Source organism: Athene cunicularia (genome assembly GCF_003259725.1).
Source record: "Athene cunicularia isolate RWA chromosome 2 unlocalized genomic scaffold, athCun1 chr2_part1, whole genome shotgun sequence".
Taxonomy (NCBI): Eukaryota; Metazoa; Chordata; class Aves; order Strigiformes; family Strigidae; genus Athene; species Athene cunicularia.
The window spans coordinates 8,571,277-8,588,629 of NW_020799095.1; the positions used below are offsets into that span (position 1 = coordinate 8,571,277).

At 36.5% G+C, this 17,353-nt stretch overlaps 1 protein-coding gene across 1 annotated transcript in view; it reads left to right on the top strand.

The window, feature by feature from the left end:
- The first annotated feature begins 5,525 nt into the window (after positions 1-5,525).
- The window catches only part of OSBPL10 (oxysterol binding protein like 10), an 89,172-nt gene continuing 77,344 nt past the window's right edge, over positions 5,526-17,353 (top strand). The window contains exons 1-4 of the mRNA XM_026842909.1: positions 5,526-5,549; positions 8,213-8,248; positions 10,819-11,026; positions 12,769-12,848. Of these exons, the coding sequence (XP_026698710.1) occupies positions 5,526-5,549; positions 8,213-8,248; positions 10,819-11,026; positions 12,769-12,848 (348 nt within the window). The remainder of the gene's footprint in view (positions 5,550-8,212; positions 8,249-10,818; positions 11,027-12,768; positions 12,849-17,353) is intronic.

A 17,353-nucleotide genomic window follows, 5' to 3' on the forward strand; every position in this document is an offset into this window, starting at 1 on the left:
TCTCTGTGCCTTTGTTTCATTAATATTTCAGTCTCTGAAAATATTTTATCTCCAGGTGAAATCCTAACTAACATCAGGTCTGGCATAAAAACTCAGGGTCATACTGGTTGTCTCGTAGCTGAGTGGTTTTCTATATACAGTCTGTAGTTCTTGGCAGCAAAAGGGAGCTCTAAAAGTCTGCAGATATTTGATGTATGAAGGTACCCCCTCTAGATGGGACATAATATCCAATAAAAGTAGTGCTGGTTTGAGTTAGGCTTAGTTCTGAACAGTGAGGAGCACAGTTTGTTGGAGAAGAGAGAGGAAGAGTTGGCAGGCACAAGTCAGAGAAACATAAACCTACTTTGCCTCTGCAAATAAGGGTTTGGTTCATCATTGGCACACCATAAGAGGGAAGTGATAATACCAAAGTTTAGGATGGGGCCAGTGGAAGATACTGTGCAATAGACATGGGGAGGTGTGTGTGTGTGTGTGTGAGTTTACTGCTTCCTTCCTACATTTTCTGTCCTTCTAATAATAGTATCTGTCTCTCTTCATGCAGTTCAGAGAGCAGGCTCTAGTTGCCAAAGGAGGAGGAGAGGGGTATGGGGATATATCAATTGAACAGATGTTTTTTCTTCAGCAGTTTCTTTTAGGGTGTGTGTATGTTTGGGATTGCCAAAATTTAGTAGTTGCAAATTGTAGAGAATCTGGATTATGGGTGATAGTAGTTTGAGATGAAATTATGATTTAGCCCTGGCTGATTTACACAAATTCAGTGGCATGTGGTTTTCTTTAAACGTTGTTGTGTGGTAGTGCTGATACAAACCCAGCAGTTCCAGGCTCCCTGTGAGTGCGTGTTGTTGGGGCATTTTATTAGGTGACCGGACTTGCTACTCTCTCATTATGTTGCATGAGAACTAGGCTGTCAAATGGATGTATTTGATTCATTTATGCATGTTGTAATGGCAAGTACTAGAAGGAGGACCAAGCTAAGGTCACATCTTCTCTTTTCAGACTGTGAAGTCTCCTGCCAAATGTGGCAAGTAGGAGACAGAAATCTCCGTAAAATACTGCCCTTGGTCAAATCTCACTTCATTATTGATCTGTCTTCATATATGACCTTACTGGAAATGTATTCTCTGTGTGTGTTTACATGGTCCTACTGAAAGTAGAGACTGTTGAAAGAATAATATGTAATAGTGTTGGTCACTGCTGGACTCATTACTGCTCTGAGCAGCTGTGTTCACAGTGGCTGCAATCAGGGTTACCTTCTTCTTGATTACTTTCCTTCAAATAGGTCTGTGGGGTCCTTACATTTTCTTAGTGTGTTTAATGTATTTGGTAGAGCCTTTGGTTCAGCATTTCAGGCTTCCTGAATCTGTTATCTGGCTTGTTGGAGAGTTGTATTTGTGGTATGTTAGGCCATCTTCTAAACTGTTTATTTTATAATGTATTTTGTCAGTACTCTGTGGAAGGTGAGCTGCTGCTAGGCACTAGGCAATTTTTGATGTGAAGTGTGCTTGCCAAACCTGTCAAATCTTATGGAACCCATTGCAGAAAACGACAAGCAAAAAAAGGTGACATGTTTTAATGGAAGGTCAAATATTTCTGTATTGCATATGATTTTGGTGTGTTTTTTTCTTACAGAAAAGAATAGGCAATGAGGTTCCTGCCATTCATTGCTGGCTCAGTTTTGGGAGATGTTTAAAACTTTATGGTGATGCAGCTGTTTGTTCAGCCTCGGTTTTGACAACTGCTAATGTCAGTAGAGAGAATTACTAGTAGTAATATGGAAAAGCTGCTTTCACAAGCTAGGTGCAATTGAATGTCTCATTATATATATATTGGGGAAGAAAGACTTTTTCCAATTTTTACTGATTTTCTTCCCCTCCCCAATGTTTAGTTGTTTTTTTGTAGGTAATTTTTTTTTTTATGGTCCTGAAAGCAAATTAGTAATTTTTTTCTCATTTACTTACTACTCACCTAGTTTGTGTGTAGGTCCTCCTAAGAGTTGTTTCTCTGGATAGACTTAGGTACTTTCCAACTAGAATATTCCTTGACTAAACAAAGTGCATGCATTCTTCTCCTTTGCATCCTCTTGGGATGACTAGGTGAAATCTAAACATCTTAATGTAAACCCTACTTTAGCTAGATTTTGGGAGAACAGGAGAAAACGAAGAGCTTGATTTCTGATAGTTGCCTTGTTTATTGATAAGTGTTTTATTGCTAGTTGGGACAGACTGATAGTGTGTAAAGATTTGGAGCAGAGAAGCAGTTGTCCATACAGGCTCCAAAGCAGGTCTCTGTAATTTTCGTTTCTCAGAGGAGGAAAGTCTTGCTCCTAGATAAGGTGGAAAGGTGTCATTGTGAGAGAGTAAACTGGACAACTGCTTCATTTTAATGCCTAAATGACTGCAGATGACTATCCTGTGGACCTGGCTTCAGTGACAACCAAATTAGCAGCAGTCTTGTGTCATACAGAGCAGTGCCTTCCCCTCAGATGGGGAATGGAATTGGTTGTAACTAGTTGTCTCTGTATGCTTCCTGTATATTGTTTTAGAATTGCACAGAAGTCTTTCTAAAGTGTAATGTCCTTTCATTACATGCAGATTATTAGAAGTGATGTGGAAGTACTCTGTTCTTATTTTGGTTTAGACCTTGGTGGTTTTTCTTATGAAGGAAAATGTATTTTCTTGTCTGGAAGTTCTTGGTTTTAATCTGTGATCTGAATTGAGATGGAAATAACATTGCCAGAATTAAGATTGCACTGGCCTATTTATTCCCCCAATTATGTCACTGCTAGCCTTTTCTCTCTGAGCAATGCAAAAATTGGAGTCTACTTAATTATTTAGTAGTGAATTTAGAGCAAATAAAAAGGAAGGTGGCAAGCTCTACTAAATGACACAAAGTAGCATTGGGCAGCCAGCCAGTTTGGTGGGCTGTGAGCAGTGAGTGCTGTTTATGGTATTAACCTCTCCACTGTGTACCTTTTGTTTATGTGTTTGCCTCTGAATTGCAGTTCTTACCCCACAATGTGGCCATGTTGTGCTAAAGGATAGATTAGCATGATGAAGGTACTTTTCCACAAATCTGTATGACTTCTGAGCCTGATGGGTAAAAATGGATGCATTATTTTTAAGCCTATTTCTCCTCCTTCAGTCCTAAAAAGCAACCCCTAAGCAAATCTATTTGAAATTAGAAAATTAATATTAATATTTATCCTTCTGTAGTCTCTTTTTACTTAAATAAAATTTAGGCAGTATGTCTGTTGCTGACTATATGGAATTTCAGGTCATAGAAAGTAATTGGCATGGCAGACAGAAGTTAATAAACTGATGAGCTGGTTGGTAGCAATTGCAGTTTCTGCAGATGCTCAGAAAGAAATATGTTTTGGTTCATAAAGTGGGCTTTCTTGTAAACTTAAAAGATTGACTGGTTCTTGACAAAACAGGAAGGGAAATTTCTCTTAAGATTTTTATTTGTGTGAGAGTTCTGTGGATGTTAAAACCATGAAGGGCATGATGATCAAAACCAAGCAGTCTATCTATAGATGTGCATAATACTTCCTCTATTTCTTATCTCCATTATAGATAGGAACACTTCTAAAAGTATCCAGCAGATTGTAGTTCAGCTTGACTGATGCAATTACAATAATGCAGAGAAATTACTGTTTTAAAAATCCAGTTTTCATTGAGACGCTCAAAGTCAGTAAAGCTTTTAATGAATACTGTAGTTCTTTACATTTTCTTATGTTAGAAAATATGATAAATTGAGGAACCTCAATGCATAAAGGATGTTAAACAGTTAATGAAATATAAGCATGTTTTCCTCACCACCTTTCTTTACATGACAACTTTAGAGATGATTTTTAATACTGAAGTCCTTGACTGTCAAATGTGTAGGCCATTGCTTTATCTTTATTGGCATGAATAATTCCATTAATCTTATGGCTCATGGTAAAAGGAAGAAAAAAGAATTAAGCAGTTGCATAAATGTCATCTCTGAGATGGCCTAATAAGATAGAGTTTCCTAAAAGTGAAATATTTCTGTATGACATCTCATTCAGTTACTGGAACCATAAACTTTGCTTTTCTTTGACACAGTCATTTACCTTCTAGCCTATAATTCTTACCTAGTTTTTTTAAACTACCTTAAAAAAAAAAGGAAGAGAATTATAGAATAGTATGGTTCCTTATTCTTGAAAGTGTCTTTTTTGAGCATTATGGATTCAAGAACATGCCCTGACAGTGACTGGAGGAAAATTGGGAAGGAGTTAAAAACATGTGTTTGTAAACTCAGAAATGTTGAGAAGAAAGTGGTAGAAAGAGAAAGTAGTGAATATTCTTCTGTTGGTGAGCTGCTTCTGTTCTTGAGCTGATTTGATGCTGAAATGTGTAGTGGAGCATAATATTTGTCACACTGGAATAATAAATTCAGCAGTCTGAGAAGGGGAAATACATGAATTGTTACTTTTCTAATATGATAGGGAAGGTGACATTGTCTATCAGGGTTTTAAATCAGGGTGAAGACTTTGAGCTGTTTCAAACCAGTGTATTTTATCTGAACAATTCACATTTTTATGGTTAAAGTGGAAAAAAAAAAAATAATCATAAAGTGTGTATTGTGAGACTGGTTTAGGAGAAAAGGAGTCTGTGGAAGAGCTAAAGTGATGTTTAGAGCAAAAAGCTCCTCTAACCATCAGTGAAAAAGTAACAGAGAAAAAGATCTCCAAAAAGCTGAAACCAAGGCTAGCCTGCTGTAAAAACCCAGCATGCCTCTCCATCCAGAAGTAGTTGCTGTGCTAGGTCATCATATAATGAAAACCATTTTATTGTTTGGAGATTATGGAAGATTTTGTCTTTAGTCAAAGGATTTGCCTATGCTACTGTGCAGTATTTGGACATCCATATCAATTTTAACCAGATGAGCTTTGGGATTAGATACAGTCTAACTGAAGCATGGGTTCCAATGTAGGCTAGTTTATGAACCCAAGGAAGTAATTAATACGATGCTGCTTTCCAAAGGAGGTGAGCTTTTTAGCAGACTGAGTCCATAATTGAAGATTTGACTGGGATTGTAGTTGTGCAGTTGCAACAGCCTTTATATATAAAACCTCTATCACATTATGAGTTCAGATTGCACAAAATCTGGTCCAGAAAGCTGCCTTAATTGCGGAAGAAGGGTGTGGGGAAAATTCAAATCACTAGGAATACACAATGGAAAGATTTGGCAGTCCTACCTTAAACTTATTGGGATTGCAGAGTAGTGAAAACTTATTTCAGATGGTTAGTTTCTCAGATGTGTTCAGAATAAGGGATGAAAAGAAGGAAGTTCTTTTAAGAGGTATTTTTTCTGCTGGTAACATACCTTTGGGTGCATTGCAGACTTGCATCCGAGTGACAGTTTCAGTGAGCAGTGCACCATGTTATGGATGTGCAATTGAATGCTGAAATGCCTAGAAACATTTTGTTTTGATGGCTTTTTTAAAGTGTGCATTTCCACTGGATGATCTGGAAATGCTTAATTTGACTGGAAATGGGAAAATGAAAATTCTTAAATCCAGTGAGGTAAGTAAGTTACATGAGAAATGTTCATATCATGTGCTTCTGATATTTTTGGGTGTTTTTTTAAAACTTTTTTTTTGTTTTTAATTGCCTCAAACTGGAATAGTGTTGGAAATGTCAGATTTTCTCATGGAAGACTTGTATAGCTGCTGTTCTCTGTTGACAGGCTCTGATGGTAGACCGTTTTAATCTACTATATTACCATCATTTTACCACTTTTTAAACCATAGTTATTGCTTTTTCTTAAATTCTTTTTGTATAGGGAATGAATAATAAATTATCATAATATACAATATTAATATATTATAATTATTACTATAATGAATGCTCATATCGGTGAATGCAAAATCCAGTTGAAATAGTGTATTGGTACAGTGGTGCATTCTCTTCCTCTCTAAGAATTCAGAAGGCAACATAATTGCACTGCCTAATATGTCATAGTAGTTCTGCCTGACTTTTTTGTTTTTTTAAAAGACTGTAACAGTGAATGGATAATGGGGATATGAAATGAAACCTGATGAGTATGTAATTAATACAGATAGTTAACAGAATTTGTAAAACTGAGGATTTATTCTAATGGTGTGCTGATTTTTGAAATATGGGAAGTAAAATAGAAATCAAGTGTAATCAGGCTATATTGACAAGTTCATGAGTAACAAATCTTTGTAGTGTCAGACTGTGGGATTTTTGTGTTTTTTTCTTTTTTTTTTTTTCTTTTTTAACTTGATAGAGCAGCAATAAAATTCTAGTTTGCTGGGTGTGGCTGAATGTTTTATATTGTAATTGATATGCATTTGGTTGAATGGCAGAGGGGAGTATACTGGTGAATCCCAGAAGCTTGAGGGAGGCTGGGCCAGAGGAGCAGGAAGCCTGTAGTCTCTGAACAGATTTGAGTTTAAAGTGAGAAATCCAATTGGCCAAGGCTTTTCTTTTGTAAAATGGCCTACTTTTTTTCTTCCTGTAATTTTATGTGTCTACTTTGAACAGTGCTTAAGCAGTCAAAGCAGTTAAAACTGCTTAAAATGTCTTAAAGCAATAATTTTATAGCTTACCATTAATTTAGGAAAAAAATCCAGAATTATGATTTTGTCCGGTTCTGGAATAACTGAAAAATATAGCTGTCTTGGAAGTATCTGTCAGTAACAGTTACTTCATCATTTTTGTATAACACTAATTATGTGTCTAGTACAACATAACTGGACTCTGCTAGCTCTTACCTGACTGTTCTCTAAAGCAGCTAATTACAGGAATATGGCATCACGGGTAAATGTGTGCTCTGTGAGCAAGGCCAGTAGAGAAATACAGGATAAGGTGGCAAGATTAATCCTTTCTAGAGGTTAGTGCTGATATATCCCTGGTGTTCAGAACAAATGGCTTTTGGAACTCAAAAGATATCCCTGTTGTTTTGATACAGTTACATGGGGCTTCTAAAATGGGACACGTATCATTCTCTTACTTATGTTCTGCTTTATATATAATGCTTTTTCATCCTTTTAAGATGAAGGAATCTGGTTTCCATTTCTTCTGCGTTTTTGTGATGGTCTGACCTGGGTCATCGCTTGGTCTGTGATGTAAGAAAATGTTTCTGAAAGTTGCTTCTGTTTCTTCTATCTCTTTCCGTCCCTCCCCCTCTCCTTTGTATGAAGTCCTGTGCTGCTTGGTTTGACATTTCATTCCTTATTCCCTCTTCTGGCTTTTGCTATCTTTTAGCAGTTTTCAAAGTGCATTGTACCCCTCCTTCTCTTGTGAGACTGTAGTTGTTTGTGCAGTTTACTCCGATCTTTTTGTGTGATAACACAGTGCGAAAGGTGAAAAGGGGAGTTGTGCAAACCATAACTCTAGAAAAGCAAATACTTGGTTCTGTGTGATATGAATAGTGTCAGGATGCCTGTGAAAAGTTCCTGAGCTCTCCAGAGTCACAGGAAAGCTATTTTGTTAACATGACCAGTTTTTGTTGGGCAGTTGGGACTTACGGTTCTGTAGGTAATTCTCTTTTCTCGTATGACTGTCAAAGTTAGCAGATATAGAAACTAGTTCCCCTGAGATAAGAAAGAAGGCAGGATACTTGAAGAGGGCGATGCTAAGACTTGTGAGAATTGCTTACTTTTTTTCCCCCTTAAGATTACTGCTTGAGTTGCACTGGAAACATGTTGCATGCTTTTACAGGCAACTAAGACATCACAGGTACTGAAACTGGAAGTACAAGGCCAATGAATGTTTTGTGTTTCTGAGACTACATGAAATAGGTTAGGGTTGGCAAGAAGGTCGAGTTAACATTACTGCTGTAGCTGTGATAACAAGGATGTGGGAGGATGCTGTCTCTGGATGGATGGATTTGCAAAAGTTGCTGCTCTCTGATGTTACTATCCTGGTAAAGGTGTATTCTGTACTCGAATGGCTGGTTTCCTTCCCTGGGGTAGCTTTATGGCAATGCAGAGCCCATCTTTATGGAGTTTACAGTCATTCTGGGAGTGCTTTGCTGGTCTAGCATACAAAGGTTTCCAAGTTGAAGTACTTGTTAGTATTTATGTAGCTTAATAGATTTTGTTCTAATAGACTCAGAGGAACTTTAATCCCTGAATCCTTTGGTCTTAATGGAAGATGATTTTTCTTGCCTCATCTTTCTTTTTTCTTTTTTAAACTGTTGTTCTTTTTGTTATTTGTAGAGTGGTACTGCAGTAACCACAATGATGACGTCTAAGGTAGTAATCGATAAAAGATGGCCTGATAACAAAGGCTGAAATAAATGATTTGTACCTGAGTAATAAAAGGACAATGAAATCATAATGAGGATGGCACAGGCTCAGGATGGACATTGCTACGTATAAAGCCTAGACTTAATGGCTAAACACAGAGATTTCTGAAAATTTGTCAGTTACAGAATCACAGAATCGTCTAGGTTGGAAAAGACCTTGAAGATCATCCAGTCTAACCATTAACCTAACACTGACAGTTCCCAACTACACCAGATCCCTCAGCGCTATGTTGACCTACTCTTAAACCCCTCCAGGGATGGGGACTCCACCACCTCCCTGGGCAGCCCATTCCAACGCCTAACAACCCCTTCTGGAAAGAAATGCTTCCTAATATCCAGTCTAAACATTCCCTGGCACAATTTGAGGCTATTCCCTCTTGTCCTAGGGCTTACTTCTTGGTTAAAGAGACTCATCCCCAGCTCTCTGCACCCTCCTTTCAGGGAGCTGTAGAGGGCGATGAGGTCTCCCCTCAGCCTCCTTGAGACTACACAACCCCAGTTCCCTCAGCTGCTCCTCCTACTGCATATGCTCCAGATCCTTCACCAGTTGGATGGAGAGAAGCACTAGCTCTAGGGCCAAGCTACTGTATAATTTTCTTAGGGACACAGCATGACTTCTGTTCAGTGCTCTGCTTTTTCTCCTGAATGTGTAACAGATATTCCTAAAATGGATAAGGAAAACTGAGAATGAGTGAAATTAAAATTTACAATGAAATGTGCAAGTCTGACTTTTTAAATTGTATGTTTTCCAATTCTGCTGTTTTCATGTGCAGTTAAGTGCATCATCTTTCCTTACTAAGCAACCTGAATAGGAAAAAATGCTTTGTAAGTGGGAGAGCAGTATTGTAAAATCATTTAAAAGTCAAACAAAACAGGAAGGTTATGGATTGGTGTAATACAAGTCAATAAGGTAATCTGAAATTTTGGGAGTTTCCATTTAAGGCCTCCTTATTTTTAACGCTTCTGTGGAAAACATTGTGGTGGTTGGCATTCAGCTTGCCATTTCTTTAGTCTTTTTTTTTTTTTTTTTTTTTTTTGGTGAAGAGAGGTGCTAAATGACTACAAAAGGGAGGCTTTCATTTTGTATTGAGGGCAGGGATGAAGAGGCACTCATGGGAGATGTGGGAGATAGAATCAAGGCAGGAGTGAGGGCTTTAGTGAAGCACTGTTTTATAGTTATTTGGGAGAGGGATTGTTAATCTGTAATAATTTAAAGAGAATTTGATCTTTGTTCCATTGTGCAGGCAGTGGCAGCAGAGGGTTTTGCATAAATGTGGCAAAGGAAGGTTGCCCAAGCAGAATGTCTGAAGCTCTGTAAATCGTAGGTAATGATTGCTTTCATCATGTTTCTGAAATAGTGTACACAAAATCATGAGATTTAACTTTAATCCTGTCTAGAGGAACAGTAGCAAATAGTATGCTTTCCAAATGCCCATGTTAGTTGTATTAGCCAGATTGTTAGGGCTGTATTTAGTAGAAGCTAAAGGGGTAAACCTGCATGTGTGTGATCTTTATTCTAGTCTGTTGTGAGCCAAACTGTCCTCCTGCTGTGAAGTCGCTGTCCATCCCGTCTTGGTAAAGAGCTAAAGTTTTAAGTAGTTGCTCTGTATAATAGCATAGATGACTTTCACAGGCGAGTGAAATTTAAGATCTGTGCTGCTGTGAAAGACAGATTTATTTGAGGAAAAAATTTTTTTTCAACTCTTGAGATTGAAAAAGGTCTTTGTTTTCATTTGGTGCACTTGGACAGTGCAATTAATCTCTTTTTGTTTGTATTATCTTGTGGTCCTAGCAGCTCGTTCATGGTCGAATGGGTAGTGTTTGTAAAAACTTTTTTTTCTTTTTAAAAAATCTTTGTGGTTTCTGGATTTTTATTGGCTATTTCCTCATCCTAAATATATGACTAGGAGTAAAAGTGGTTTTTTCTTTGTTAGAATTTGTTAGCAGAATGACCAAATGGAGTTTACGCTTCTCTTGCCTCCTCATTGTTTTCTTATACATGGGTGTCCATACTTCCTACCTAGTACTTATTGGGAACTGAATGAATGTTTAATTCCCTTGGCCAGTTTTCAGAATTACACTCAACATCTGTATGTGGAATATTATCACAAAGGTGAAAATACCATGGTATCTTTAATTGTGCTCATCCCTCTGCAAAAACAATGTCACTTTACCGAAGGATTAGTTGTGGGGAATTTGAATGTCTTTTAAGGTTATAAATGGAAAAAAAGGGGAGTGGCCAAACCCCCTCCAAACATAGCAGTCTCATACTTCTTTAGTGGAACCTCTTCAGTTAAAAACTCCTTTCCTTGCTTTCATGTCTTGTATGTGAACCTCACCATTAATTTGAAAGAATAATGAGTAAAAGAATAGCTCACACATGCCTTTGAAAAATCAAACCTAGTCATCAAAATAACAGTACCTTAAAAAATTATTACAAACCCTTCATTTGTTTATAACCTTGATTTAAGAACAGTCTGTGCTCTTTGAATAAATATGTAAAAAATTCTTCAACAGAAATACTATATGATTGCAATTTCTTTGAACAGGTACTTTGTGCTGGACTTTGAGACGGGGATTCTGCAGTATTTCGTGAATGAACAAAGTAAAAATCAGAAGCCACGAGGAACCTTGTCTTTAGCTGGAGCTATAATATCGCCCAGTGATGAAGTGCCACACATGTTGGTGGTATACTCTGCTAATGGAGAAATGTATAAGTTGAGAGGTATAGTGCTGCTTAAAGTGCCAGATGGACCATACTTCTCTCCCATTCCTGCTTCTGCATCTCTTATCTCGTATCTCATTTCTCTTTTACTTCCATATACTGTGAGAAAGTAGTGGTTATGCAGTTATATTGTTGCATACTGTAATAGAAAGCACAGTGGAAGAGTAATCTGGAGTTAAATATGTTTGAATTTACAATATATAGACTTTTAAGGCTGGAAGATGCCTCAAGATGCCTTCTATAAGCTGCTGTTGCAGCATTTTGATTGTACAACATATCCTGTTTGCTTCCAAAGGACAAAAAAAAGCTGTTTTCATTGCTGTCCACTACACAGTGTATAATTTCTAATATTGTTCTCCCCTGCCACCATCTTGCAGATAATGTACAGTAATGAATCTGCTGATGTATTGGAGAAGGGAAAATTGTCAGTGGAAGGCTGTTAAGATATTCTGTTCTTGTCAATCTTGGAAAAATTGAATGCACCTTTAACATAAAATTTTGCCTTTCCTTGCTCCTAAATGTAAGACAGAAAATATAGACTCTATTTTGTCTGTCTTACATTTAGGAATAATTTAAAAGAAAAAAAAAGAAGGTGATATTCTGATTCAAAGATACTTTCAGTATGGCTGATTAATCAGGATACTTTCATATCAAACTAGGTTATAAAAAAACCCAAACTGATATTTAAAAAGTGACATGTAATGCAGTGTAACAGAAGTTTAAAGTTATTTTAGTTTTATTCTGACCACAATTTATCAGTTTTATAGCAGGACAAAGTATGCAGGACTTCCCTGTGGTACATTGTGTTGCTGTGTCATGCATAGATCTGAAACACAGGAACAACCAGGGAGAGTTTCTGTTATAAATGTTTTGGAATTTGCACAGCTAGAAATCATGAACACTTGTGGTTTCACTATGCTTTTTCAGTCACTTCAGATTATCAAATACATACAATATGCTGCTTCTAATGAGATCTATGATTTAAATCGGTAAATAATTTTTATGCGGAGTCAGTAACCATTGAGATACTTAATAGCAGAGGAAGTAAGCGTAAAATATTTACTGAAATTATCAACTCTGTATTGGTATTATTAATTAGGATTACTGCAGTAGTGGTTTGTTTAGAACAAAACCAAACCTCTCTCCTACATAGACTGACACAGAAGCCACCTGATATAGATGACAATCTTTTAAAAAAATTTTAAAGCTGTTTTCTAAGGGGTGTGGGGGAATTGTAGTTCTCATTCTTGTGTCTTTAAGTTGCATGCTAATGACACACAGCTTTAAAGAGACAATTGGTTGAACTACATTAAAACAGAAATACTTCAGTATCTGGGGTGCTAGTAGTTTGGTAGTTGACTGAGTAAGTGTAGAGGTTTTACTGATTTAAATGCTGTGTTGTGGCCCTTGTCCCTCATGGAGAGAGACGAGTAAAACAGAAGTGAATTAAAATTTTAAAAACCAGTCATCTTTAGGTAATTCTGCTTTTAATAACACTTGAAGGAGATAACTGTGAAGAAGACTCATAAGCTTATCTCTTCCAACTGGCAACAGCATCTTAAACTGAGGTTTAGATGTGTTTGTACTGAAGAATTTATGCTACTTAAGTATGTGTAATTTAGAATCTACAGTGCATCCTAACCAATAAGTAATCTCCCCTCCTGCCCCACCCTCTTCTCTTATGCAGAAATAAAAGTATTGATTTGTGTGTGATTCCCTGCATTTTCTTGTTTCTGTTCTAGCTGCTGATGCAAAAGAGAAACAATACTGGATAACTCAGCTTCGATCCTGTGCCAAACATCACAAGGAAGGTAATTCTAAGGTAAATAATTAAGAAGGAGAAGTAACTATTATGTTTTAAGTGGTATAGGTGAAGAACAGCATGATCTGGATTATAGACTGGCTGCTGTAGTTAGTGAGTGGGTGTTTAGAGGCTTATGAATAAAAGCACGTTGTCCTTTGTCATTAACTGGAGCAGGCTTAAGTCAGTTGGGCAATCTTAATAAATAATATTTTATTTGTGAGAAATTAATGAAGTGCATTTTGGATGCTGTTGGTACATGGTTGAGTGTCTGGGTCAACGGTTTATTAATAAATACCTGTGTGATGCCTGATTAGTATTTAACAATGTTAACTGATACTAGTTTTATTTCATTTTAAAAGATTTAATGGCTCTTTTTATAGAAGCTTCAGGTAGGTGGTAGCAGTGGTCAGTTTTCAACTTCTTTACCAAATCTGAAAGAGGTCATCATATGAAGATTTATAGTATTTATTTCTCTTTGGAAGTGATGTCAGATTTTTTGTTCTCAAAGATGAATATTTTGGACAGGTTAAAAAACCATTGGGACTTTAACAGAATGATGGGTTGAGGGTGTCCACTGCCTCCCAGTAGAAGTGACATGAATCTGTTTAAATTAGAATGCACTTTGAAAGTGGGAGATATTACAAGCAAACCTACTGGAAAGAAATGATTGTTGTATTTAATATGTGTATGCTTTTGGTGTTAATACTAAGTCACTGTAAAAAAGTCTTGCTTTTTTCTTCAGTCTTTTAAGCATACTGTAATTACAAGAATGAAAACATTTGCTTTCCTTATGACTAATTGTTTGCTACATTAGAAAAAATGGATACAACTTCAAGCAAAAAGGATTCCTTTCTGCCCCAAAATGTTAAGAATGTCAGTCACACCTTAACTGCAGTCAAGGTCGTGATCTTGAGTATCTTTGAAAGTTGGACTTTGAAAAGATGGATGATATTTTGAGGAGACTGACATTTATTAAAGTGTGTGAAGTAAAATAAAACTAACTTTTTATTCTTTTTGAATGATGTGGGCTTGTCAGGAAGGAACTATGGTATAATTAAAACCCTTTTTGAAGGAGAATAATTTCAGTATTTCGATACTTTTACAATTCCTATGCATAGCAATTAAATACGGTTTTTATATAGCTGCGGCCCAGTACTGTTCAGAAAGGTGCAACTCTACTTGATCAGGATACTCTTACAGTTGCCGTTGATTTGCAGCTCAGGGACTTCCTGTGCTAGACAGACTGGTAACTTTTTATACTCAGTGGACATCAATGAATTATTCCTCAGTTTTCTGGTCACTTCTTGAACACTTAAATAGTGTTTACCATCTACAGTGTGCTGTGACGAGGTAGTAGAACTGTTGTTCAGTATATATCAGAGACTTGTGCAATGGCATACTCCTACTTCTACTCTCTATTCATTTTTTCAGATTTCTTAATACTAGATTTGGTTTTCTTCTTTTGCCCGCTGATGATAAATAACTCTTTATCGGTGTCTATTGTAATACCAAAATCTCATTCCAGAGTGGCAGTAATTCAGTTGAAGCTGATCTTCGTCTAAGATCAAATCTAAGATCTAGATTTGATACTAATATTAAATACTAAGATCTCTTAAAATGATCTTAGTATTTAATACTAAGAGATATTAAATATATTTATAAGAGTTATTAAATATAAGAGATATTAAATATATTTATAAGAGATATTAAATATATTTATAAGAGATATTAAATATATTTAATACTAAGAGATCTTAGTATCTTAATGCTAAGATACTCTTAAATACTAAGATCTTTGATCCAAGTTTGGATCATTTTTCCTTCTTAGGTAAAAACTGTTGCACTTAGTAATAATTTATTCAGAATTTTTGGTAACTGCCTCTCCATGTTGAGCTCCTGGTGTAGTAGTAGCTATATACTTTGATAGGCTTTGAATTAATTAGTATGTCAAGACAAAAATCTTGGTGTTATAACAGTAAAAATGTCCAGCAATTAGTAGTGGTCCAAAAATAGCAAATAGAATTTTAGGAACTATCAGGAAAGGAGCAAGGAACAAAACAGAAAAGACTTGAACTGCTCTAACTCTGTCAAGTACTTGTCTTGAATACTTTTATCAGTCCCCTTTCATTTCTGAAATGGAAACACTGGAGTGGGGGAAAGTACTTTTCATCACTTCAGTTGTTCTTCTGTACAGAATGAACCCTGTGTGACAAAACTTCACTACACTTGAGTCTTTTTTTTTTTTTTTCTGATAATGGGAATGGAAGGGGCAAATCAGGGAAGTATGGTGTTTGTAAGTGCTCTGGAGTGGTTGAATAGGAAGTATTTGCTAGCTGTTAATAATAATACAGGTATGGGGAAGCCTTGGAGAAGATGAGCCAAAACCAGGTTCAAAATGAAAGATGATGAATGAAAACTGGAGATTATTATGGGATGCTTTGGATGCCAAAAGTGTATATAGATTTGAAAAGTATTCGAAAAGCAAAGTGTTATTAGAAGGTCTTGAATAAGTGAGTGGGAGGCTATTAAATACAAAACCAGCATCTGTCACAGAAGATCTATCACACAACTTTTAGAAACAGGAGTGGCTTAGAATGGAGGAGCATCTCTCCAAACTTGTACTCTTGCATAGTGACTTACCACTGCTGTGGCTTTCTTCTAGATCCTCAGCTCACTGTGCAGTCCTTGACTGAGGGGTGGTAGGCATATGTAACTGAGGAATGAAAGGAAAGATTATTTCAGATAGCAGAAGGAGGGTTCTTGCATTCTTCTTAGAAGACTCATGAGTTACAGAAACTTGGCATGGGATGGTGGAATATGGATGCATTTTAGTTGGTACAGCCAGTCACACATTTTAATTAGCTTGGTCCATTTAGTATAAAATAGAGATGCTGAAGGAAATTTTTTTTCTTAGTTCTGTGTTACAAGTCTACATCTAAATTCAAACTAGATCACTTTTCACTTGAGATGTTTGTTAGTGAAGCATTTTTAATTCTCCACTTTTGTAAGGCACAGAGCAAACAGCAGATTTATGTCTTCTGTATTTTTAAAGTTAACAGTCTGGAAAATAAAGTGTTGGGAATTTATGTGCTTCAGATGAGACCACTGATGATTCTGCTTCTTACTCGAGAAGTGTACTATACTTGAATCAATGTTGTGCTTACCTGTTCCTAGGAACCTTTCTTTTGACAAGATTTGTCTCTTGTTTTCAAGATACTTTTTTTCCTTTTTCCCTTCCTGTATTCTCAGGGTTAGAGTATTATCCAGATTTTCCCTGACTTTAGCATTGCATATAGTGCTAACTTGGATTTCATCTACAAGTAAGTTTTAAAGCTTCTCTCTGCTTTTCGCTATAAAAGAAAGTGAACAAAAGCTTTAATGCTATAATGATTAGATTTTGGAGATCAGATACTGGTTACAAGGGAGTGATGCTTCACAGAGATTCCAGAAACTAGGAAAAAGATGCATTTCTGTAACTTCTTTTTTTCTTAGTTTCTTACTTCAAAACCACTTCCTGGTAGGAGGTAAGGGAGGCTAGAACTGCTGCATTTCTTTGCTGTGATTTTTTTTTTTTTTTTTTTTTTCTTGTAGATGAAGGTACTATAGCATAATTATTAGCATGGGAGTGGAAACATGCTGTTTAAAATATTTTAAATTTACATAAAATAGCATGCTGCTGTTCTAGCCATCTTACTGTTTCTTTTGTGTTGGGGTTAGGGACTGGAATTTCATATAGAAGGTCTGTAACGACACAGGAGGGTATGTGTTTGACTTCCTTTTGCATAATTGAGGACTTGTCAAAAATCTGTATTTTGGGATTTTCTTAAAATAGCACTACCATTGATAGGACTGTCATAATTTGATTTGCTATTCTACTGGAGCAGGCCTGAATCTCTTTTCCCCCCTCTCCTCATACTTTGAGGACTGTAGTAAGCGATAACTGGAAATTGTCTGTTTTTCAGTGCTGTCACGAACGGGCAGGTAGATACGTGTATTAAGTTTTTTTGAGTTTGAATAAAATCTAAGCTCTGTCTCTGCTGGGAACAGGCATGTTTCTGCATCTGCAAGGTTGGATCCTGAGTGTTTGCTCCCAGCTTCTCACCTTTTTCACAGGAAGAACAAAAGGCAGAAATTTCTAGCTATTTTTAGGAGTCATACACTTGAGAAGGAGGTGAAATGGGAATTGTAAAGTATGCAGTGCGGGATATATTTTATCTTATGCAAGTAGGATATAGGTTAACTGGGGAAAAATAATGGAATAACCAGGGAAGCAGTGGTAAGTTTCCCAAGAATATCAGTGAATAGCTACAGATCTTTCATACTGGAGAGAGAACGTGTTTCTGAAATCTCGAATTGATATTACTGGAAGGAGATTCATAGCAAAACATAAGAATTTTGAAAATGTTTTTTAAAGCTGAAGCTGTGTCATTATTTCTGTGAAATACTCACAGAAGGGCATTCCTTCTTCTTCCACTGGATCCAGATCAGCCCTGTTTTCCTTTCTTTTTCAGAGCTACTGCCTG